Below are 27,044 nucleotides of genomic sequence, written 5' to 3' on the forward strand. Positions count from 1 at the left end.
TAAAATGTGATTTAAAAAAAAAAAAAGATGTGAGGGTCCCTGTTCTGTCTGTCTCTTGTCCAAGGGGTCCTCGGTGCTGAAAAAGGTTGAAGACCCCATGAGACTCAGCTGATGTTGCTGTGGAAAAGAAGCCAACCGGAAACACCAGCAAGAACTGTAGCAAAATAACAGACTGGATTAATTCATCTCACAGAAACAGATTATGAAATTAGTTTTGTACAAAGTGTAAACTTTAGTTTCAGCTAATTACTATCAACCCTCACAACACATGGAAATAGATGCTTGTTACCAAAAAAAAAGTTTCTTTTGGGTCATAACTTCTCTTTAGCACTTTAAATGAAGAACCAGATATCTTGTAATGCAGTACACTGATCGTTCAACCCAGGGCACTTGAGCTTTGTTTACATGCTAATGCAATAAGTTAAGTCGGGTCAATCACATGCAGAGAATTACTCAAAGGGGATTTACAATCTTAACAGCACCCTCTACTGCTAGACCCTCAGTGCAGATGAGGACAAACACCACAAAACTTTTACAGTGTTGAACGCTATAAATGAAATCAATTGGGCTTGAAAGACTGGCAGGGAGCGAGTGAGACAGCGGCAATTACACAGGTTAAATAATAAAACACATCCAAGAGGATTCTGGCTGGTGTAGACAAGTGGCCGTGATCACATGGGAGCACATACACACACACACATACATGCTGCTCCCCAAAGGTCGACTCTTACAGATGAGACGGTTTAACTTGCACAACCTGAAACCATGGCATCACGTTGACAGGCAAAGTCATCCATTACCCTTGTTATTCTTCCCCGTCCTCCCACACAGCAGCAGCGGCAGTCTGGCCGGGTTTCCAACCCAGTTTCATATATCTTTGGCTTTCCATCATAGCACTTGACACCTGTTTATATACACAGTGACCTCTCACCCCGCACTCCCCTGTTCTCAGAGACGACCTCTCCAGGTTAGCGGAGAGGTCACTTGTGTTGGGAGAGTATTGATAAATGGCTAATGCAGCTTAGCTAAGATGTAAACAGAGTGTGAGCGTGAAGACTACAGAGGGAATAAAAGCGTCACTTCACGTCCCACACATCCACACCTCCATGTATACACTCTACGTGTTATATAAATATGTGTGTTCCTGTACTTCCATCTTCATTAAAACCAATTTCAGGCCCTGTGTCGTGTGTTTCTGTCTGATTGCTCGCTGAGCTCAAGTGGGTCTCTGTCGTAATTAAGTGGCACCTCCTCTAAAGAAGCCCAGGGCTCCTAATACATCAACGTTAGCTTTAACGGTGCAAAAAAGCACGGCTCACTAACTGGCTTAGGGATATGATAGAGAGCTAACTACACTATTTATATGCAACAATCCTCAGAAACATGAAATCACCTCTTACAGACTGTAACATACTCTACCGGGGCCGGGTGAAATAGCTGTTTATGAAAAATATTCACAACAGTTTGTGTTGTTGGTGATAGAAAAGAAGGAAAAATCATTGCGATAGCTTTATGGCTTTTAAATATTCTTAATCAAGTATTTCTTTAAACTAATGTTTTAATCATTTTCGATTGGGTTAATATTAAAGATACTATGAGCTTTAATTACTTGCTATAGCTAAATAGAGCTAATTAGCTTGCACCAGCCACTAGCCTTTTGCTAGCAGGGCCTAGCATACATACAGCGGTTAGATGAGCTAAATTCACAGCTTTTAAACTAAGATGCTGAAAAAACTTTATTTGTTTTTTGAAGCCAATGCAGAAGTGCCAAAAAATTGCAGTTCCTCAAACGACCACTTGAGGCTGGCTACAGAACGAGTCAGTCTCCATAAGTCCTCATTTTGAAATGTCCAACTTCACAGCAGAAATAAACATGTTTACAGCCTGGTACAAAAAACTGTTTTGGTCTCTGTAGCTAATTTCCCCATTCATGATGTTGCTCTGAGCTTCAAAATACCATAAACCTTTAACTGCCTGTCTGTTATTTCTCCTTCACTCGTGTGCACTGTGCCAGCACAGGTGTAATCAATACAATAATTATAACTGCATTCGATTTTGTTCCTGCTGTAGTGCATGATTCACTGGTGGTGCTTACAGGGTCACGTACATGCGATTAATATTAATATCACCTGGATTATAACAAAAAGGGGAAAAAAGAAAGGTCATTTAACTTCCTTATCATTTCAGCACTAGCTGCAGGAACCTCATCTCATCAAGGAGAAGTCCTCCGTGGAATAACACAGCTGGCATTCAGGAGTGAAATAACAGTTGTTAATGAGAACAAGCTAATACTGAAAAGAGGAACAGACCTTAATTAACATCTATCTGTCTGACATTTTTAAAATTCATACTTGTGTGTTGTATTAAAAGGTATTATGATTGTGAACACTGAAGAAAAATAGAAACTGTTTTTTTTTTCTTGTGATTTAGAGTACAATTCCACTGTGGTAGTTGTGTATTTGTTCTGATTAACTAGTGAGTCGACAACTTTGCTAATAGCCAAACATCAACAAGGTCACCAGCAGCAGACATAGCAGCAGCTAATGTTACTGACTAGTCCAACAGCAGTCAGCCCAGCTCGGCGTCTGTCTTTCAGCTTTTTATTTCACCAAGCTCTCACCAACCACTAAGAGGCCGGTCCCAGATTTAGTCTTGTACTCTTGGCGGCTTCTTGTGCGGTTACTTTTTCAAGTTTTCTCTGAGCTTCCTCCATGGACATCCCTTTTGGTCTTTTCGCCTGTCATGTCCATAGAAGCTGCTCAGCCCAGTTACATTACTCACTTGCCCAGCTCCGGTTCTGGCACAACACCAGCTTTGCTATCTGCCAGCATTCACCCAGCTCACCTGAAAACCTTCTCTTCTCAGTGACACCATCAATTAGCTAAGTCACCAAACATCACCAAAAAGTTCATCAGAGGAAAAGCAGAAAACACTTTCTCTACATCATGAAATAGTTGGTGGTGTGTGACTTAATACTATAAGGTTGGGCCTTTCTTCTGGGTGTTTGTACCTGGAGAACAAAGCCACTGCATACATAAATATCAGACTTGATATCATGTATCATCAAAAAGCTCAATATACAGTTTTTACCATAGGCTTGATACACCAGCAGTTTATCACACAGCACGCTGCTGCAGCCATAGTGGGATTCACTTTATTTACTTAGCGTTATGAAATTCTATAATATTGGATTTGAAGAAGAAAAAAAAAACAGTTTTCATAAAATTTGATTGAGATTCATTTCGAATTCAGTCGTAGCAAACAGAGTAACAAAGAGCTGAAATAAGAGAAGAATGACCATGAAAGTCGAAGGCAGACATCAGAGAGAAGAGGTATAAAAGACCTGCAGCATACTGAATGTTCCTTTTAAACCAGTCTGTGCCGCTTCTGTTGCCCTCGCCGTGCGATCCTGCTGTGTGTCTGCGTGTACGTGTTGTGTGCGAGTGCATTCACTCGTCTGGGCCAGGTGTTTACTTTGGAATAAATTCTTTAACAGAGTCTTCATGTGGTCCCCGGGCTGCTGATTAGTCTCCTACTGGAGTAAATGTACATACTCTGTGTTTGTTTGTGTGTAATGGAACATTTTTACAGTAGTATGTGTGTATCTGTGAGTGCTTTTAGGTGTGCACTCCTTTCCACCTCTCTGTTTCCGTGTCCTTGAGTGCATTTTTACGAGAAAGCCGGCTCACATGCGTGTGCCTGTAACCCAATTTGATCATTCCGAATACGGTTTGTTGTGCTGGTACAGAGTGCACAGCGAGGGGATTGAACTGTCTGAAGGCAGCCAGCGGCCGCAACCTCAGTTTCAGACCAACATTATATTTATTGAGCTGAATATTGATCTGCACATCCAAATTGTGCGGCAGCCAAATGGCCTCGCCAGTCTTTGCCAAGCTGGCAAAACGAGACCTGGATCCATTTCACAGCACTTGACACGAACATGAAGAACATGCGATACACTTCTGTGTTCAAGTGATGGATCCTTTTGTGAGGCTGCTGAAGTGTGCCGACAACATATTTATCACATTCACTTCAGACACTAAAATCATCGTGTTCTTTTTCACTCTTGCGATAATTGGTGTAACTCGTTCTGCCTCTGCGTCCTTTAATCCTAATTAACTAAAACAGCAAACATGATGTGACTCTTGAGTGTGTTTTGGATGTGTGACTGTATTTAGACTCACATTCTGTTTTGCATTCAAACGGCGCATTCTTTGACACAGATTTACATAATGGTACAGTCAGGTTTGGTCATGAACTGAAGAATGAAAAACAAACTAGAAGTGAACATCACTGAAACTGCAGCCCTCTAAATGTTTACGAGTCTAATCCTCACAATTGCTGCTAGAAAATGAATCCTTCCTTCGCATTGCTTTTCCTGATTAAACATGAACAACACAGACACCACAAGAGACACACAGAATCACGAGAGTACTGAGAGCCAGCTCGATTTTGGATTCAGTTCCAAGTTGGTAAAATACCCAAACTCTGAGTCTGAGTCGAGCAGTTTAGAAGACACACTAAAGCTAATATGTAATATATCTGATAAAACTTCTCAGTTATTTGAAGATCAATCTTTTTTAATATTAAAACTCTAGTGCGTCAGATTTAGGGAGCTTTATTTACAGAATATGGCAGAAATTAAATACAGAATGCTGCAGAGCCTTTTCCACAGAGTGCACCATGTTTCTACAGTAGGCTGAAATGGACAAGCTAAACACTGGATCTTTTTCACGTTTCTCTTCATGCTGGATGCAATAAAATCCTACACACACATTTCCCTTTTATTTTAACTTTGTTACAAAATACATTGAACACTAGTTTTAGCTCGTGTAGAAGCTGCGGTAAACTTTTGGTTCTCTCTCGGTGGAAGACAGCGTCTGAGTGACAGCCTGTCTTCAAGTATCATAGAGGAATCAAGTGATGTTTCCTGCTGCAATCACTGTGATCCTGAAAGGGTTTGTTAATGTTTCTCAAACTCTCAGCAACGTTTTTCTTTTACGAGCTTCATCCATCTGAAAACATGTACATAATCAGCATCTGTGGCAAATCCAACAAAGGTAAAATCACCCTCACTAACGAGACAGATTAAAAGCCCGCTCAACTGTTGTGTGGTACATCATCTTCACCAACTTCTTCAAACCTCAAAAAGTTTGTGAAGATGGCTTTAAGCAGTACGATCTATGCATGACTTGTAATGGATGGTAAGACCATCCCAAAGTCTGACCATAAGGAGAAGGAAGAGCTTATTGCCTTTATAGTGGAGGGCTTCCTGTTTACACCTATGTAACTGTAAACCGTTATTTACAACCCATATGAAAAATGCAAAAAGAGTTAAAGCTCTAGGAACTACACAATGCTGGACACCCCCAAAGTCTTTGATGGCCACATTTATCCTGAACATAATCTAAAGCAAGCTAAAACTAGGTCTGACATCTTTATCCAAGGCTGAAATCAACTACTACAACTGAAAGATTGTGCAAAAGTACATCTGCTTCAACGTTAGAAAATTTGAAGTGCTCCAAGTGCTACATTCTTTATAACTGACACTGTTAGCAAATGTTCATTCGATTCAATACTGGACTGAGACACACGAGAATATGTTCTGGACTTAATAACAAATTCAATAAAATGCTGTTGAACCACAACCCTCAGATCATCAAATCAGTGAACCAGGTCCCTTTACATGGATGCACAGAATTCATGAATCAGAGCAGGCAGCTCCACAGAATGTGCTCCACATCTCTAATCCTGAAACCAGAACCATCCTATCAAAGCTTTGTGAGAATATCCCCAACAGCGCACACACCAAACCCTCTGTCCCTCGTTATCCCAAACACTTGAACTCCATTTCCCTCTCACTTTTCTTCTACCTCACATCTCAGCAGAGTAAAACTCAGTGGCTGACAGTAGCTGCATCATTAAAAGATGCATAGCGATACGATCTAGCTAAATCCCCTGACTTTGTGGGTGGAGAGCAGCTACACCAAAAAACAAAGAAAGAACAGAACCGATTCTTTCATGCAGTCTTGAAATGCTTACTTCCCTCTGAGAGGGTGCACCGTATGTGGCATTGAAAGGAGAAGAAAACCATTTGCAGGTGCCTTTTGCATGCATATTTACTCCAACAGACAGTGGTCTCTGAGGTGTAAGGCCCTGAGGAAAATGAACAGAAGGACTGGGGTGAGGAATTATTCATTAAGCCAAAGGACACTGGCTTCCAAAGGGAGAAGAGACAGGATAATTCTCCATCTTTTCCCTGTTGGTCAGACGCCATCAAGGGAAGAAGTGAGCTGAGGCGAGTAAAGAAGCAATAAGTATAACCCCGACTGAGGAAGAAAGAAAGAGAGTGGGCGATGAGGAGGAGGAAACAAGAGGGACAAGAGGGGAGGGCGCATTGCAGCACCACGCAAATCCAGTTGAAAACGCACCTTCGGGGAGAGTTTGCCTGCTGAAGAATTACACAGAACTCAAACTAAATTCTGTTTCCTGTGCTGTATGCAGCTGCAAAGCAAATTCAGACAGAGAGGGAATCAGCTGTATTATGGCAATCAGTAGCCTTTTCAGTCGCTCAGGATGTGCAGCTCATGCTTTCATACCCTCCACTATGTAAATGATTGGCAGAAAATTGAGTGAAATGTTTCTGTCAGCGTGATGCATTATGTGCATTAAGCTAACACAGCTTTCAGCCTGCAGTGCTAAAACACAGGAATTAGAATTGGAATTGTGGAATTAGAACCCTGCCACAGAGGAACCAAACACGACGTCTGACTTTTTAACCCGTGACGTCTTGGGACTATGATAGTTGAACACCATATTTCAAAACCACGGCCACTAACAGCTTCCACTCTTATGGTTTCAGGCTTGACACCAGATTTTGAATCTGACTTGAGCAAATCCCTGCTTGCTTCCTTTCAGCCACAAGAGCATTAGAGAGGTCACCCACTGAAGTTGGGTGATCAGGCCTGGTTTCATCCCAAAGGTGTTGGATGGTTTTGAGGTCAGGGCTCTCTGAGTAGGACTGAATGTGTGCTTTGGGACAGAAAGGAAACAGCTTTAGAACTGCAAGCACACTATTGTCCTATATAAAATCATTGCACGCTGTAACACATTTCCCTTTATTGGAACTAACAAGCCGTGGCCAAACAGCCGCAGAACCAGAGTCCACTTTTGTATTTGTTTTTTACCTTTTGAACATCAAACACTTCTATCCTCTAGTCTTGAGTGCCTCCTTTGTAGAGGAACTCTGCAGAAAATCCTCAAACCTCCCCTGAAGCATAATTCACTTCTGTGCTGTTGATTCATATTTCCAGCAGGTTCTAAACACTTATCACTCCACTAATAAATTATGAATGCACTCCAGACTTATGAAGACCCAAAACTTTCTCTACATCATAGCTATCATGGCCTTTGTTGTAGTAAACTAGTAAACTAGTATCTCTTGTAACATACCAATCTTAAGGATGGCATGTAGAGAAGTTTCTGTAGATTTTTTTAATTTTTTTGCCTGGACTTAAGGTCACCATTAGGAGCTCTGCAAAGGACAGACCAAAAAAAAACTTAGCTACGAGCCATGAACATTTGATGCCTAAAAGATTGATTTTTGGTATACCTTTACGAGAACTCTGTTTGGCAGAAAGCTTACTGACCCAGCCTGAGAAAACTTCAGTATCAGTTTTTACCCCAACTGAACCCTGCATACAAACACTAAACCTGACGACAAAAATAAAAAAAAGCTCGTAATTGTCTCTTAAATTTACACAATCCGTCTGGGGCTCATTTAACTTTGGAGCCAACAGCCACAAGAGAGGAATGGATGTGGACTGATAGAAAAGGACTGTAAGTGATCCATCTTCCTAAGCTCGGGCTTGGTCAGGTGAATACAGGAGTGCAGGCCACATCTAGTTTTAATCAATGGAAATTCCACCTGGAGCAGAGGCTGAAAGAGCCAAAAGAATTTTTAAAAAATGTAAAAAGTGTCTCAGTGAAAATCTATCTATCTATCTATCTATCTATCTATCTATCTATCTATCTATCTATCTATCTATCTATCTATCTATCTATCTATCTATCTATCTATCTATCTATCAAGCGACAGATGATAAGACTGCCACAAGAGGGACCCAAAATGAGAGATGTCAGGAATTTAAAAAATCAGCTTCTCGTGACAAGAATATACACAGTAAATAGGTGAGAATAAAAGACAGAGATATATTTTGAAAGGGTGAGATGGAAAGGCGCAGCAGAATTAGACCATTTAACATGCGAGTGGCTTGGAATCAAGCTCCCAATCAATCTTTTAAAGTGCAGGGATGAAACCCCCATTCATCATTGTGGTGTGAAGATATAACTAAAGAAAAGAAAGTGGCAGGTTACAATGCCCCTGTCTTTTATCGACCTCCTCTCCTGGGAGAACAGCAAAGAGTTCCTGACTTTCTGAAAGGCAGCAGGAAGATAGAGAGCGCGTTTGATTAAGTAATTTGGTGTTTACTGCCACAGACTCATCCGTCATACACGCCGTTTGCTTAACAACTCTTGAAATGGAAGTACTTAGCAATTAAGATTGAATTGCAGAACGGAGAGACAGGTTCAGATTACATGTGACGCAGTAAAGGAGGCTATTAATTTGGGTTCAAAGAGAGCATGGCCTGAGGGGGGGAATAAAAAGAAGCACTAAAGCGTGTTACACTGTCTGAATGTGTATGTGCACGGATATCAGTGTGCATTCTCAATCTCAAGCCTGCTTCCAACTGATTTCCAACTCGCCCGGAAGAAATGTTCGAGCCAACACGATATGATTAGCTTAGCTTCTGACAACACTTTAAATAAACTTAAGGTGCCCTCAGTAGAACCTCCACAAGTCAACACGAGGCAGTTTGCCAGTAATACATAATTAATTCAGGTTCCATCAGCAACTCTACAACCCAATCAGAGAGGTGATTCAAGCTTCCCTACTTCTACTTCTGTCAGCTTCTCAAAGCAGCAGATCAAAGCTTGTCGGGATTCAGTCTAGCATGAATGAGACCTCTCCACTGTTATACCCAACCTTAACAACACAGCCTTAACAACTCTATTCATGTTCTGCTTCATTTCACAATGTGGTATCGAAGAGCCCGCAAACAGTAATTCAACGTTATTGAGGACACAAGGCGTAAACTCATACTTATCACACCGCTCACTGATTTCAAGGTAAGGATACAACCAGTCCGTGTGTTAGGGTTTGGCAAATGTAATTTATTTTTCATTGTCATTTTCATAAGACATCTCAGCACATATGTCAATAGAAGTTTCTTATATTTCCTACTGACCTATATATCACACTGAATAAAAGGCTGAAACAACGTTTGTTGTTCAACATTTCCAGAGCCTTTTGATTGAAGAAATTAGATCATAAATGAAAAGCTATTGCTCTTAATCTTGATCGACGCACCACAATTAAAGCACCGTTGTGAATACTGTAGGTAAAGACAGTAAACCTGAAATGGGTTTGAGCAAATCACAGGAGAGCACCTAAAAAAGCAGCAATTTATTAACATTGTGGTTGTTCAAACATAAAAAAAAAAAAAATCAACCACGGGGGAACACTGAAGCCTCACAGCCACAACATTCATTACAAAAAGGAGCTCCAGAGCGCATGTATTGAATGAATGTACTTAGTGTTGCTCACATATACGTCTGATTGAGTGAAAAGTAATGCTTTTATCATCAGCAGACAAAAAAAAAATCCCTTTTCACTCGTATCAGTTTTGCACATTTTCAGTTGTTCTCACATAGCCTTGGGTTTACACAGGGCTTTGAAATTGTTCACCTGTGGTGCGTATGACTCTGGCACGAAAAAAAAGAAATACCACGACAGAGGAGTGGCATTGGATGAAGAGGAGGATGGCTTGAGGTGGCTTAAGTCTTTTCGTCTTCGTCACATACCTGTGCCAGCCAGCTGTCTGGGTGTCCCTGGAGGCCAAAGCCACCACACTAGATCACAGGGAGTGTCAGAAACACACAAATACACACACATGTATACAGTAGCACAGGGGGCTTGTCTTGTCCTCTGTCCTCAGTATCAAATGGCTGTTGTCAGCAGAGGCAGGGCAACTCTGCTGGATCCAGGCCAGGTCATTTCATTTCAGAATATTTCATAGCAGCGAGGTCATTCTGCTGTATCAGAGAGCTTAGCAGCCTCACTCATCACAAAGTCACCGTTCTGGTTTTTAGTACTGATCTTAAACTACTCTGCTTCAAAATGACTCCTTTCTGCTACGCACGGTACAAAGAGATGCTTTTATTATAATTACAAGTTAGTCACCACTCGCTTCTTTCAGTCTATCTGAAAAGATGATACATGATTATGTGTATTATGTTTTCAGTCCATGTTCTGAGTGAAATGGGTATCTACTACCGAGCAAAAATTCTAACATTCTAGCACTTCTGACACAAAGACAGATGGCATATATTGTTAATGAAAAATTCAAAATAAAATGATCATTCATTTTAACTTAATTTTTTAAATTTCTATCCCAATTAGATATTACATTATCTAACAGTAGTGAAAGTAGTAGTTAAAGATGGGGCTGGACCAAGCGGCAACCTCTATGACATCTATGCGGAAGTCAAAAACTGCAGTTCCTCAAACGTCCACTTGAGGCTGGCTACAGAACGAGTCAGCCCCATAAGCCCCTATGTTGAAATGTCCAACTTCACAGCAGAAATAAACATGTTTACAGCCTGGTACAAAAAACAGTTTTGGTCTCTGTAGCTAATTAGCTAAACATATAGAAGAAAGTCATGAAGTCATGCTGGTGTTGAAGAGTGTGACAGCTGTTGGAATGAAGGACCTGTGGTAGATCTCGTTCTTACATGGTGGGAGTAACAGTCTGTTGTTGAAGGAGCTGTTTAAGGCCTCCACAGAAAGATTAACCAAAGCAACGAGTGATATCATGAGCATAAACTGCACCACATAAACTGGCATTAGTAAATATATTCACCAACTAAACATCAGTTTAACATAATCCCAGTGTCAAATAACAGACTCTGTCACTGGATAAAAATGATGCACACAAAAGTACCGATTTTCTTCATGCCACGATTAAGATAATTAAGAGGGTCGCAACAAAATAATGAATAGTTAAAAAATATGACACTATAATTATGAAATAACAAATGAAAGAACAAAAAGAAAGCACCAACCAACTATTTCTCTGCTTTTTTTTCCCAGAAAGATTTGATTCAGTGAATTCTTCGCTCTGGGACTGCTGTAGCAATGTAGAAACAGCTGGATTGTTACAATGGTACATTCACTAGATATCTCATAAAACCACTGATACCATACATGGCAATATGACTTCATAGAACAAGCCAGTTGCTGTGTAAACACAATGATCAAGTGTAATAGCTGTTATATTGTGTTGGAAACACCCATGGCGCAGAGCAAACTCATGAGAATTACAAGGCAAAAGAAAAAGTTCAAACTTCAATCTATTTCAGGTCTTACAGAGTGTCATGATTCCAAATGCATTACCTGTTGAAGATTACGGAAAAAGAAGTCATTTTTACTGTTTGATCAAACTAATCCAAAGCACACAAGAGCGCCCTACTAACATAAATCTCTGACAGAGATATGCAGCCACTGGAAAACACTCATTTACATCACCAGCAGGTTATTTGATACAAAAACAAATCACAACACGGAAGAAAGACTGTCAGAGAGACAAAAAGAAAAAGAGTGGGACACCTGAAGTTAAGCACACCACAAATTAGCTGTCTCCGACCAACAAACCTGTGTTTGAAGTCTTGTTTATCCCTCCCGCCACAGAATACAAGTTCCCCTCTGTCATTTGTGCCACTTTAATGAATAGGAGCACATCTTCAGCAAAGTCAAAGACTAGTGGGCACGGCCACCATCACCATAGGTTTGTAAAAATCGCCAAGGGTGTCTGGGCTTCAGGCCAGCAGTGGTACACTGTCGAAGCAGCAAGGGACATTGCGGGTGGCTGGAACGGGTTACTGTGGGGTTGTCCGATGGGTGAGCACAGAACTAAAGTGAAGGGAAACGGTTAAAAAGTTTCTACTTTCATTGTCAGTGTTGGCTTGAATACACAGTTCCACAACCCTAGTCACATACTTTTGTATTCTTCTCTGTTTTTAATGGCTCAGGTTCAGTTCCTTAGCTACAAATACGGGAATTCGAAATGCAATTATATTTGATACAATATGCTTGCAAATTTGTGGGAAAAGTTTGGGGAACCCCCTGTCCTGTTTCAACATGACAATGCCTCCGTGCACAAAGCCAGGTCTTTAAAGAAATGGTTTTCCACAGAAGAATTTGACTGGGCCGCGCAGAGCTCTGACCCCAATCCCATTCAACAACTGGAATGTCAGCTGCAATCGCTCAAAATCAGTGCTGGACCTCCTTGATGAGAAATAAAAGTCTTTCCAGAAGAGCAGCAGATTAATGCTAGTTGTTCTGAAATCAGATGTTCACACATCAAATAAGGGTGTAAAACTAAACTGTCTCAAACATAATAGTGAGTAGTAGTCACTGACAATTGCCTGCATGCATTTCTGATATTTTCATGCAGCTCACAGGGCAGCCAAGGGCCCTTCAACACATAGACTGAAACATCTGCATGTAATAACAGCCTTTGCGTTGTGCCAGCCTGCTGTCTGAAGCCCCCTGACCTTCAGTCAAAGCCTTCACCCTCCAGAACCCTCATCTACAAAACTGAAAGTTGCCGAAGAGTGTTTGAGAGAGCTGTGAGAAGACTATTTCTCTCCTGTTGTCTTCTCGCCGCTCCCCGAGGGCAACATAATTCACTGGAGCCGAAATGAGAAGCGAAACCAAGAGAGGTGCAGAAAATGAGAGAGCAGCATGTGTCTAAACAACACACAACACACCTGTCTGTCTGACCCCATGATAATTACTAGTGTTGTTGCAGTGATGTGATGTAAGTATTCATTGGTTGGTTTCATCATAAAGACATTCAACCAGCCAGGTGTTTATGAGCAGACCAAGTCACTGCAGTGTTGCTAAATGAGGTAAACAAAGCCTTGAGGGTGAGCTGTAGATTTAGTGCAGAGAGAAGAAACAAGGTCAGATCTCTCGACGCTGTTCTGAAGATATTGAACTAATTATATTTAATGTGACAAACCCACAGAGAATTATCATCAACTCTGCAGTGCTATGGCGATTTTAAGCCTATTACAGCTCATTGTTTTGGTTTTACTGCACATATTGTACAGTTTCATGATCTTAGTTCACTAACAGCAAACTAGCACCTAAACAGCAATCTCTGTAGCTGTGAAGTGAAGCCAATGCGGAAACAGCCAAAAAATGCAGTTCCACAAACGGCCACTTGAGGCTGGTTACAGAGCGCAGAACACAGAAGTCAATTTCCATAAGTCCCCATGTTGAAATGTCCAACTTCACAGCAGAAATAAACATGTTTACAGCCTGGTACAAAAAACTGTTTTGATCTCTATAGCTAATTTCCCTGTTCTGTACTGAGGGTGAATTTACAGTATATAGAAGTCTTTAAATTAGCAGTGTGTCTTTGATTGACAGGTGGGTACCGTTACAGATGGACTGGTTTCTCAAACAGGAACCAGTCCAGAAACCTGTGGGTGACGTGGATATGATGTCCATTCTTTACACTGTCTATGGGACAGACTAGCTGCTGAACATAGTTCAGCATTGGGCAGCTAATCTTTCTCAGGAGTTGGTGGAGACCAAACAGAGCTAAGAGGAGGGTGAACACTGAATTGGACTGGACTGAATGAATACTGTAGTTGCTTTGTGGCTGGTGGATTTGTAAATAGCTGCTTGCTTACACATTTTCCTTAACTCTGATGTGTTTGTGTTTTTAGCTGGAGTTCTTCTGCTCTTGAGTGGTTAAAAGAATCATTTAATACAGTTTTTTCTTTTAAATTAAATGAATTTAATTTAATTTAAATTTTTCCTCAAAGCACTGCCCTCTGTGTTTGGGTCACGCCAACACGGTGGCAAAATACTGTACTTTTTTCTCTTTTCATCTTTGAGAGCTCTTCATATTGAAAGGACAGCCTGATGTTCTTTACAGTTTTTATATTCTTTTTTGTGTTTGTTTAAAGATTTTTTTTAGCCTATTCAAGCTTTATTTGATAGAGACAGCTGAAGAGTGACAGGAAATGTGGGGAGAGAGAGATGGGGAATGACATGCAGGAAAGAGCCACAGGTCGGAGTGAAACCCTGAGCCTTTGTACATGGGGCGGCTGCTCTACTAACTGAGCTAAACAACACCCCACAGTTTTTATGTTCTTTTAACACGCCTGTTTTGGTGTTTAAGCCTTTGCTTCTCTTTCAAACATAAAACGCATCTTCATTTGTTGTCTCCTGACTGGAGGTCTACACCTGAGGTCACCTGGGGCTCACTCAATGTAGACTGTGCGGTGTGGTCCACACTCCAAAAACCAGCAAGTGGACTTCTGAGCTGCTACATGTCAAACTTGCAGCCTCTCTGTTGCAGAGTGTTGAAAAGAGGTGAATCACTTTTTCTTGTAACATTAGTAATGATGATCCAGTATGATTGGTTTTAAAAGGACTGAATTGACAAAATGAGTTGAGTGTTCCTAACACACCATGTGCTGCGTCCAGATGTACCATTAATATATTTGTCATTCTGAGAAACGCTGTATGTTCAGGACCACTATTGGGACCCCAGCCATAGTTTAAAAAAGGGTTTGACTAAAGCTGCTATCGTGGTGGGTGATGAATGGGGCTGTTGGCCAAGACTAGCAAAAGCAATCTGCTGCATGCGGGGGTGGACATTTACTCTGCCATCAAACATCCAGCAGCTGATTTACACATCGCTAGGAAGTGCTCCACTTCCTTTCCTGTTAGAACTACCTGCAGCCCCTTAGCATTTTATAAACAGGAATATGATAACAGGCCCACACATTTATCCCACTGAGGTCAGGTGAAGAAGCCTGACAAGACGAGGAGGAAAAATGACAAGCTAATGTTACCTCCTGTGGTTGAATGAATGCACAAAGGAATGTGTGTATGTCTGGAGCTCATTCATCAAGTCTTACACCGGCATCGCATAGTTTGCGCGCTCTGAGCTGCTATCGACATAAGACAGGAGGGGAAGAGGGTCATATCACAGAGAGCAGAGAGCGTTTGAAGGTGGCGGGCAGGGGCGCCAGGTGTAGAGGTCACTGAAGAGGAAGAAGAGGAGGCTTTAACTGCGAGTAAGTGGTGCTAACACAGAGGCAACATTGCACCATACGAGCCCGACAGAGGCTTCTTTGAGCTGCACTGTTATGGAGGTAGGGGGAAGGGGAGGGAAAGTGCGGTGAAGTGCGAAAGACAAAGAGACCAACATCCACAAAAGCAGCTCTAATGGACCTTGAGATCCAGGTGGAGGGGGACATGAAAGCTTTGAGGTGATTTCTTTTACCAAAGTGTGTCCAATCTGAGATGAAATAAGGTGTGCATGTGGTTGTATGTGCGAGGACAGACGCAGACTATCCAAATAATGCAATAGGTGGAAAGAGGTGCCACATACTGCAAGCTTTCCATTATCCAAACTCTGCTGGCCACATATCCAGACACAATGTTCTGGAGTGTCTTGTTGGAAACAGTGGAACGAGGAAGCACGGCTGGCTACTTATCTCTACCATGCAGATGTTTGGCCTCTGGTCTTCCATCACTTCACTTCCTTGTTAACAGGCTGCACGGTAACCACAGCACCACGTGATTCTCCCCACGCCACGGGGGGAAAGGCCACCTCTGCTCGTTTGATGTTTCGGAATAGGAGAGGCAAGCTGTAGACAGTAGATGCTGAGGCAAATGTTTTTCCATTAATCAGCCTGGTAGCGAGGATTGATTTTAGGAGACACATAGGTGAATCTCATTTCCTTCTTGGCTTAATCCAACATTTCAATTTACTCTCACTTTCATCCACCAAGTCAGAATAGTAATAGATTTTTTTTGTACAATAAATAATTCAGATGATTGTGATTAAACCGTTCTCGTGCTCTGTGAGACGGCGCGTTGGTTGCGGGCCAGCATGTTTCTTAACACTGTGATGCTGACGACGGGACCCTGAGAGTCCACTGTCTCTGTTTCTGCAAGGACATTAATCACTGTCACACTCCTCTCTTTCTCTGTCTCAAACAGACCCTCCTGCCCCCGCCGAGAGCCGCTTCTATCGCCATAGTAACCAAAGCCAAAAGCGAACCAAACCCAGCAGTGCTGTAGAGGTAGCTGGGCACAGAACATGCATTTACAAATGAAGGTTTGAGGCTCGAGAGGGTCAGTCTCATATGCGTCATACTTTTTGTTTCACTTTGTTGACTTCAACATTTGTTTCACCTGTTTGACAAAAAGAGCAACTTTTTATGGCGCAATGCACTCCTCATGTCAAACATCAAATGCGGGCTGAGGTCAAATTCTGAAGGGTCTACCCTCAAAGTGTTTACTGTTACGCTCATTCCATAGACATGTTCTCCATGTTCGGCACCAGTTAGCTAATGAGCTCCTGATTGAAGATACTCTTGCAGCACCCACCTCCCCCCTGCAAGCCTCAAACTCTAGAGCCCAAAGCTCACACGCAACATGAATCACAAATCAGCCACTTTTGGTGGAGAAAAACTCGAGTCTGTCTGTTTGGCATGGAACCAAGAGATTTCTGGCCAGAGCCAAACAAAAAGGTCAAAAGACGGAGTAGAATAATTTCCCCTGAACGTCTGGCAGGTTAAGCCCGGAGTACAGCTAGGCGCTCATTGCTACCCAGGTCAAATAGGAAAAGCTATCAAACGCGGACAATGAATAATAGCCCGGTCTGATTCTCTGTGAGAATGTTGAGATGTTTTGGCACCTGAGATGTGAAATAAGCCTATAGCTGGTACACAAAAGAGCATGTGGTCCCTGTTATTGCTTCCCTTTGTCGCTCATTCCTCAATTTAGAAAAAGGCTGTGTCTGTGCACATACAAACTCATCACAAAGATTTTCTATAGAAAATTGACCATTAAAAGCAGATTGTGTGGGAAATCGTTGCTAGGGTGAGGAGAATAAATTACTCTGAAGGACAATAGAAAGATATCAATCAGTGTGAGGGTGTAGAATATTTTGAAAGCAGTGAATGTATCATCAGATCAGGTAGAAAAAGGTTTTTCCGACTGGTAGATACGGAGATATACAGTTATTCAACATACAGGCTTCTTTGTGTTTTAGGGTCAGAGACAGTATTTATACATTACATTTAGAGGCTCTGGAGTCTAACAGGAAAAGATAAACCTGTCACAAGAAATAAGTAAAAATAGAATAAGATAAAGAAACCATCAAAACAGAAGCAGTAAGGTCTGTGTATCTGTGTGCTCCACTGCATTTGATTTTCAAACTCTCACTGGACCCGTTCATGTTGTGTTCCTCTGTAGTTCAAAGACTATTTGTGATGCATCCTTTGCTCCGCTGTTCACTGCAGGTTGACATCTAAACAGGACAGCCATAATTTTCCACACAACAGTCTGTTTTACAAACACAACAAGGAACAGGAAATGCTTCTCACTACAGTTTACTACAGAATCATACTGGACAACAAACCAAATTCACTTACCATCGATGTGAATCTTTTACTCATCTTAATTTGCTCCAATTCCAAATTTAAGATTTTTATTTTTTTTAATCCAACACAATTAAAAGAGCTGCACAAGAGTTACAAAGACATAGCCAACCATTCAGCAAGGAATTTAGCAAAGGTTGAAAGATTTTATAATCTTTAACTGCTTGGGCAAACAAATCTGAACTAACATGAGCAAAACTACAATATACCATTGGGAAATATTATTACATTCATCGTTATCAAGGTTCAGCTGAGAATTTATCATGACAAAGTTTTTGAGGTCATATGGTCCAGCCTTAATGCAATACAAGGCTGTCAATAAAATGTTATATACAGCTCAATTGTAAGAAGTAAAAAACATATTTCAATGTGAAGATTCATATTAAATTATGAAGAAAAATAGCAGCACTACTATGGCTGCATGTTTCGAAAGTTCTCTCGCGGGCCTGGACCTCTGTACCAACGTACTACATGACAAACAGGAGTCACACATCAACTGGTTATAAAATGTTGGCCAAGTTGAAACGAGCAAATAATTCAACAACAACCACGTGGTAATGATGAGAGACAGATCCCAACACAGCATGATGAGAATGATTTACAAAAAACCCCAAAAAAACAAACGGGACAGAGCTGTGCTTCTGATTTAAGCCTTAAAGCCTCAAACTAAAATAAAATAAAATAAAATAAAATAAGTAGCCATTTTGACATTAAATATTCGGGTCAACGCAGGTGTTTTCCAATGGAATTAAGGTTCCATTTACCCACCGAACCCATTTATTCTAGCAGAGACTCTCCAGTGAGCCTACATGTGCCACAGCAGCTCCCTGACTCTGTGTGACCTGAATGAACCTTAATTAGTATCACTGGTAACACCTGTGTTAACCACCCGGCTATTTTATGTCAAAATGGCTGCTGTGAAAAAAGGTCTATTAGCCACTGTAATGAAGAATATAACAAAATGAAGTGGGTCAAAGTGAGCGGCAAAAATACGATAACACAGACGCAACTAGAAATGAGACAATGCTTACACGGTCATGTCTTTTCGTCAAGAGAGGAAAACCATCACTAACCAGCGAGCAAGGTCACTAAAAAAACAAGACAGAGCAGAACGAGGGAAAGCTTAAAACGACAAAGTTGGGTTATGTCCCGTTTTTTGGTTTGCCCTTTATTAAACATAGTAGTCTGAACCTATTTTGGGCTAAAAAGACTACGAAAATTTTATCTCAAGTATGAGAGAGGACAAAACAACAGCTGGAACAAATCCTATCAAGTGTCCAGGAGAACATGGAAACAACTTTGGTGGGAATGAAACAGAGAGAGTTTCTCTCCCCAGTTAGTCTTAGCGAATTTAGCCATTACATTACATTTCCAGCCAACCTCTGACAAACGGCAACTGCTCTCATCATATTTAGTGCTGCAAAATCATTAGACTCATACTGCAAATCACAGCCTGACATGTGGTTGTCCAATTACATGTGCTGTGGGGATGCAGGGTTGCGGGTAACAGTGAAAAGGGGAAACCAGCTGCCGGCAATCGCTAACTGCTGATTTTCTTGCCATTACTGCAAATATAGAAAACGCACATATGCAGACATGGACACTAACACATTGGATATGCAAACAAGCAGACACGTTCACAAACACCAGGCTGCTGACCAGTGGAGATGCATGTGCTGAGCTCACTAATGAGCCAGTTATACGACCTACCACAGGCAGTTAATCAAAGTCTGATACTGGAAACAAACCAATGCTAATAAAACTTTAGGTACACACATCAGGCACTCTGATCAGTTTCAGCTAATAACCCCCAGAGATGACAAACTGAATCATGACAGCCATTTACAATGGCAAATAATGCCAAACTTCATTAAAAAAATGTAAAACATGTTATAAAATCACTTTTTTTCCTGTCATTGTGCAAACACATAGTTAGATAAATGTCACAGCCTTTCTAAATATGTCCTAATCCAAGTCCTGTTTGGAGGGCTTACTGCAAACCTATTACTTTACTGAGCACAGACTCAAAGGAGTTTAGCTCTCACCCTGTGACTCCATTTGGAAAAGACACAACCATTTTAGAGGGAACAGCAGGCTAAAAATGAGCCTTATTCCATTAGGAGGGGTTTTAAAGCAGTGCACAATGGAGCTTTTCAAAGTAAAACACCTGAAACCCAGAGATCCTGGAGGGGAATGCTGAAGATTTAAAGCAAACCTGTTTGATGACTGTAACATTTGTGCATTGAAATAGTTTTTTTATGTATTATCATCACTTAAATTTCATATTTACAGTGTATATGATAGAGATACATTAAAGATAAAGTACCGCATTAGCGCCATCCTCAATATGTTTTCTCTCTGTGTTGTGCTATCAAACATTTTACTGCTGTTAGGTCGCCCCACAGTTTTCACTATGCCTACTGTTACCAATTTATCACAGCAAATGAACAAGTATGGTATGTAATAAGGTTTTTTTTTTTTGCCCAAATTCCTGCATTTCTATATCATTTGGGTGACAAATTAGAAATTAAACCTGAATAAATGAGAAGAAGAAACATAACAAAGGCAGATGCTTCCATACAGACCATGAGGGATCACAAGTATGAAAACCGTGTGAATCATACCTATATTGTTTTAACGTGATGATATAACTATCAATGCAAAAGAACATTTGAGCATTGGTATGACAATTAATCAAGGAAACAATCAAGATACAGTGAGACAAGGACAGTACTACTCAAATAGAATCAAGTGACAGCTCTAGAGGGGATAGATTTATCATGTCCAGTTGTTGGTAATGTCAGAGAGGAGGTCCTCTCTGAAGAGCTGGAGGTCTTCAGGAGGTTTTTGAAGGTAGAGAGGGACGTCCCTGATCTGGTAGGAACTGGTAGGACGTTCCACCAACGGGGAACAACAGATGAGAAAAGTTTGGATTGTCCTGAGCGTACGGGTGGCAGAGCCAGGCATCATACATTGGAAATGCAATGGTCGGGAGGTAACATGTCTCTATCAGGGCATTCAAGTAGGTGGGTGCAGAACCGGAGAACTGAACCCTTTGGGTTGATTGAGGACCAGGCACACCAAAGACAAACAAACAGAAAACAGGAAGAGGCGCTTGTTGCTCATCGCACTTAACGTAAAGTAGTCATACCTTTTTGTCAGTACCCTACAAGCAGCATTTTCTAAACTGCCACCTCGATGATTAAAGGCTGTGTAGGTTTAGGCAATTAAAATTAATTGGATGAGTTTAGCGCAGGATTGTATTTATGGATGAAAGAAACCAAGTTGATAGTTGGTGGGAGATCAGAGCCGAGCACTGATCCCAAGGTGATAAAACAACATCGAGCCATAAATGACCAGTAGTGGCAGTCGGCACACATAAAACTATTTCACAATATTACAAAATACAAGAGGATGTAGACTCTCAAAACAGAATATTGATATTATATTGACCCAGCTCAACTCTACTAAACTGAATTAAATCATGATTAATTCTCTGAAGGAGGCCTCAAAGAAAGTCTTTCTCAGATCTCTGATGAGGACTTGAAAATTCATGAGACCTCTAACATAAGAGATCTCTCCAGTGTCTTGTAAAGCAAAAACTGACAACCTGAGAGCCCATCCAGCTCTCAGAGCCAGTGGTTCAGAGTGGTATTAAAGCAGCGGAGTAGGGACAATGTTCCCACCGTCCCCACAATGGGTTCAACACCCATCTTCCAACCCAGTCCTCCGGGTCACATCAAGCCTTGAATAAGCTCTCTTCCTAAAGCTTCTGGGGGTTTCAGCCATGCGTCCAGAGCATCAATGGGAATAGTGTTCCTCCCCCCACAATGGCCAAATCAACTGTGGGAGCACTTTCTCCTCCTCTCGCGCCCCTTTTATTCTCGCCCTGCTCAGACCTTTGCCGGGGCTGAACAGAGGAGGGAACAGGAGAGAAAAGGCACATGCCTTCACGTCCGCTTCGCACGCACACAAAGAGAAAAATCAAATTGCTCAGACATGCACGCATGCGCACTTTGCACGTATGACCGCATGCTTGCACACTACACACACCTCATCTAATACCAAGAGGGATAACAATGAGGATGTGTGAAAAGAAGGAAAACACTGAATGGTCTGAGGCTGTAAGGAAAACACCTTCAGTTTGAAAACTGCAATCAAATGACCAAGAGAGGAGAGACTGTATATAACTGTATATTCTCATGATGATACCAAGCAGTCAGTACAAGTTTAAGAGCACTAAGCCACGGTTGAAACATAAAATTATTTTGCTTTTTTAAATAATTAATTGATCGTTCAGTCTATAAAATCTCCCAAAGTTCCCAAAGACTTTCAAAAGATCTTCAAATTGCTTGTTCGGTCTGATGGTCCAAAACCAAAGATGTTCAACTAATAATCATATAAAACTGAGAAAGGCAGTAAATCCGCATATATAAGAAGCCAAAAATTCTTCAGAACTGAAGAAGCCTCTTGGATGAGAGGTGAAACGTCTTCACGGATCTACAAGCAAGTCCAGTTACCCAAGATTTATCCCATCTTAAAAGGAGATAACTGGATGAACCTCCATAGACTTCAAGTCAAAAATACCAATGTTTGACATTGTTGCATACCCTAAATAAAAAATAAACCAATCAACAAACTTAAACGCTATTAAAATATGACACATTACATTAGATTGAACTTAGATTGAACTTTTATTTTTCTGCTTGACAGATTGCTCGCCCCTTTCATCTCTATTCACCCTGTTTGTAAAGGCATGGCAAGAACAACACGGGGGAAAGAGAGGGCAAACAATGATGATAACGTTCCAGAGACAAATTGAGTCTGTTGGGTCGCATCAAGCATTAATTAGCGGGGTTGCAGACAGAGTGCAGAGGCGCTGCAGCTGTATCAGATTTCACAGACGGCGAGGTTGTGTGTTGAGGCACACAGAGAGAAAGAGAGGCCAGGTTACAAACAGACAGACACCGCAAGCCAAGGCCACGCCGAGCGTGCACTCTGCATTCGGAAACAATGAGATCCTGGGAGGCTGAAGGGGACCTAGACAGACATCGTGGAATTATTCATTTCCACCCACCGGCTCAGACTGCACCACGCAGACCGCTGCCTCTAACTGTCTGCTTATCACAACTAGGCATTCTCATCACCTGTGAACAAAAGGCTGTAAAGTGTAAAGGCAGATTCCTGTTGGAGTGAAGCAGCAAAGTGTCTGTCAAGTTTGTGGCTGTTAGTGGAAACGGGCATCAGAGCGCTCACAAATAGCAGTCAAGGCCAAAATTTGCATGTTTCCTGCACAAGTCAACAAATAGCAGTGGAGTGATTTGATTTGAAATAAAATGAGGTGCACTCAGGTGCACGACCTCAATCGGGCTTTTGGAGAGCGTGTGAATGGAAAACGGCAGCGTTCATGTCAGCACTGTGGGACAGCATAATCACACTCAGGTGACAAGGCAGCGCAGTTTTGTATTCGGGGGGTGGAAAGAGCACAGTGAATATTGAGGCCAGGTTCTGCCAACACAAGTCACATCGCCCCCGACGCTGTGATTTCAAATCTGGCATTATATTTACATAACAGAGAGCAGGAGGTTCTCCAATGTGGCTGCAGTGTTCTGAATATATATACAGCCACTTTAAGGAAGCATCTCTTTCTGTGTGTCTCTTCACTCTCCTTGAAACATCTTAACAAAAACCTGGTATGTTTCCAGCTCTCTCCCCGCATGCGGACCGCTTTGTTTTTCCTCCGTGTGCCCTGACCTAATTACCATGTGAATCCCGCTCGAGAAGGCCACTTTAAAAGTCTACAATCTCTCTGCTTCACTTTCACACACCAGGTTCAGGGAGTGTAAAGAAGGGGGGAAAAAAAAGGAGCAAAATCAAGATCAACGGTCTGCAGAGCACGTCTCGGCTAGTCACTCGCTGCCTCGCGGCAGCTCTTACAGCATCCTTCCTGAGTTTTAAAGAGTGGAAATGCATCTCACTCAAGTCAGGATTCATATATATATATATATATATATATATGAACAGCACGAGGTGTTACAGTGCATAAATAAATGCTGGTTTGGTGCATGTGAGAGGCGACAGATGTCCTGGAGTGCTTGTTTGACATGCCTGAAGAAACAGCTGAACGACAGACTAACTGCAGAAATAACGTGCTGTAGAAGATGTCACTTTTCCACTTAGCTGCCTTAGTTTTGGTGGTTGAAAAGCTGCTCTTTGAAATGACAAAACAGACTGCCAACTCTGCCGAGACAGATTATTTTTACTTCAAATTGATGTGCTGCTTTTATAGACCTGAAGATATCTGAAGGGTAACAGTATGGAGACCAGGCTGAATCGTATTTGTTATCTGTAGTTGAACACACACGTCAGTCGTCACACACTTGTGGAGGTTAGACTATACTGAACATGTCATTTTCTTCGAGAGCCAATATCGGATGAAGGAGAGGACAGATCAAGTTCTGCAGACATTAAACTTTCATATCCGTTTGTCCCCTCTCAACTGATGCTCGACAGGAATCATCCACATGGTACAGTTTAAATATGCATCATTAAAAATTTGATGAAGAGGGCTGCCAACTCATCTACTCCACGTCTATTTGTTAATGAAAATGAATTATTTATGTCGACATCAGATGGCACAAAGATACAGACCTCGACATATAATGAGAAACAAAAGACTTTCACACACTGTAACTACAAGGACTTTGAAGAGACACAGCGAGAGAGCAGGGAAAGTGAACATAGAGGTGGTCTAAGAAGAGGAGTTGGGTCTGTGGGGAGGCTTGTGTTTTGTTTCAGATCTCTTTTGCTCTGCTGGTCTGGTTCCCCACCAGGACCTGTCAAGAGCCCTCATAAGTTCATCAAAGATGGAAACCTGTTTTCCATTTGAAAGGACTGACCCAGGATACTGAAACAGCTCTTCATATTACAAAAGCGTTAATCATCCATAAGACAAGCATGTGGGCCTGACAAAAACCTGTAAGAATACATGAATAACAATCAAAAGATGGGGGGAGATATGGGACTTTCACACGTGTTGATGAATGAATGAAGCAAATAAAAGTTATTTTGGAACTTTTGAATTCCAGACAAGGACAATTGGGTTGTTTTGATAGGGAACAAGAGGGAACAAAACAAGATTCTGTGCAACTAAAGGGAAATAAGAGGAAGAATATTACAGCAAATGATTAAGACGAATATTTATTTAAATCAGAAAATTCATTTTTGTCAGGAAGTACTTCTTGTTCTTGGTAGATTTGAAAGAGCAGCAGACAAACTTATTATGTCATTCAAAACATTTCCCAAAACTCAAACCAGCCATGCTCCAGACTTTGAGAGCTTTTTGAGTATCAGTGAATAATATAGTGTCCTTCATTGATGCTGTTGAAGACAATGAACCACCAAGGGACAAAAATACACACGAGGAAGGAGTGCGGCTCGAAAATAAAAGGTTCTGAAAGCTCTTGTGGTGGCTAGTGGTGATGGAACAGTTTTCAAGTGAATAAGTTTGGTCAATATGGTCGCATGAGTGTGATAATTTAGGGACTGAATGTCTCTGAAAGCTGCTCCTGGTGAGCCGCTTGCAGATAAAATCTTCACCTGAAGCAAAAAAATAAATACATAAATCACACGAAGCAATAAACCATCAAGTCCCCATATGCCTTTATTTGTTAAGCTTGGATGAGTTCTGTACCCCAGACAAGCTACTCTGCGTGTGATCACTTGTGGAGATAGTCCAGCACATGATGCAGCAAACTTCACCTGGCAAGGTGTTATCACAGCTGTACAGCGCTGCTCAACACTGCCCTCTGTCGATCTGCAACCACACAGCCCGTCCTCCGCTCCAACAATGCATTTCAGAATAATGAACTTAAACACATGCAAGAAAGGGAAAATGTCCTAATTTATAGCTCTGCGTTTCTTTGTTCGACATCAGCACTGTGGCGGGACACTGCTGGACACTTAACCCTCTTTTAGAATCTTAAATAAAAAAACAGATCTGAAATGTCTGCACGCACCGGGGAGAAATGGAGAAGCAATTCGACCAAGTGACAAGCTCATGAATAATGACTTTCTGAGCTGATCTGGAGTGTTTTCATGCAGAATTAGTCCGAAGAACGTTTGCTTGGATTCGGAGTGATTTAAAGCAGATAATACACTCGGAGTGTGCGTAAAAGGCTGCACATTCCGCGCGTAAAAGCCAATTTGTTAATTGGAATTGATAAGCAATGAGGTCATTGCAGGCAGTCTTGAGTCTGACAACAAAACAGACTTGCAGAGTTGGAGAAAGAGACAAGAGGATGGTCATTTTTACACCACATCCGTGGTCTTAATTTGAATTTCAAAATAAACAATTTGAGATAACAAAAGGCGCACGACACTTTGAAATTCCACTTTGCCATATGATCCTATCAGTGAAGTTTCCCCCTGAAGATAAAAGTTCACATCTCGTTTGAACAGTGACTACAGGGCAGCGTGCAGCACAAAGTTTGAAGACAGCGCTTAATGTGGCAGGCTCAGGCAGCTCCTGCAGCCCCACAAATGCTCCTCTGATCCTGGGATGAAACGTGAGTGGAAAGTAAAACTGGCGTGGAATAAAGGGTCTGCTAACTGCTCTGAATAACACATGCTATGTACGGACAAATCACATCGCCTTCAGACAGCCAAAGTGGGCAAAAAGCCTAGAAAAGTATTTGACATTTACAATAAAAAAAATTACATTTTAAAAATCGTCACATAGCTGAAATCCTGCTCTGATTGGGAAAATGGTCCAGAGGAAAAACGGACCCCACAGCATGGCAGAATAAAGCTCACCAATCCAATGATGGAGGAGGATTTTTTTTAATTTCTACACAAGCAGGTTACTCACGCTAAAGCGGGCTATTGTGTTGATTTAGTCTCCAGAATAAAAATAAAAAAAGAAAATCCAGCGCCTCAATCAAAGTCGAGCTACATCCATTTCGCCTACACGCTGAAAACTGGTGCACAACACACCTAAAAAAGTGCTTTTGCATCAGTCATTTCAGGTATTTTGCCAAAGAAAAGAAAGAAAAAGTGATTTTCCTCTTTACCTTCGAAGCAGTTTGTATTCCCCAAGTTGATGACAATGCCAGGCAGAGACGAGGAGAGAATCAGACTCGCTCTGTGAGCAGTAGACACAGAATAAAGACCGGGTTCTAGTGTTGTGTTCTCAGCCGCTGTGTGCGTCACTCTCCGAGCGACCTGCAGCCAACAACTGCGCTCTCTCTCTCTCTCCTTGAGCGTCGGACGATACCATGAGTTGAGGAGGGACCGGAGTGGGTGGGTTGGAGTGTGTGTATGTGTCTGCATGTGTGTGTGTGTGTGTGTGTGTGGGATGATAGTAAGCAAAGATGGGGCCAATTTGCAAGCGCAGTCGGGAGGAAGTACGCATGGACACCCCCCGGAGAGCTGGAAGAGTGTCGCAA

General features: G+C 41.7%; 1 protein-coding gene across 4 annotated transcripts in view; it reads right to left on the reverse strand.

The window, feature by feature from the left end:
- sema5ba (sema domain, seven thrombospondin repeats (type 1 and type 1-like), transmembrane domain (TM) and short cytoplasmic domain, (semaphorin) 5Ba) overlaps positions 1 to 26,949 on the reverse strand; it is a 176,088-nt gene extending 149,139 nt beyond the window's left edge. For 3 of the 4 annotated variants that reach the window (XM_019252967.2, XM_019252966.2, XM_027276130.1), the window contains exon 1: positions 26,670 to 26,949. In XM_019252967.2, the coding sequence (XP_019108512.2) occupies positions 26,670 to 26,928 (259 nt within the window). In that variant the 5' untranslated portion in view covers positions 26,929 to 26,949. The remainder of the gene's footprint in view (positions 1 to 26,669) is intronic. The other variant, XM_010729895.3, reaches the window with a different exon arrangement.
- Positions 26,950 to 27,044: the final 95 nt, after the last annotated feature.

This window comes from Larimichthys crocea, unplaced genomic scaffold (genome assembly GCF_000972845.2).
Source record: "Larimichthys crocea isolate SSNF unplaced genomic scaffold, L_crocea_2.0 scaffold319, whole genome shotgun sequence".
Classification (NCBI taxonomy): Eukaryota; Metazoa; Chordata; class Actinopteri; family Sciaenidae; genus Larimichthys; species Larimichthys crocea.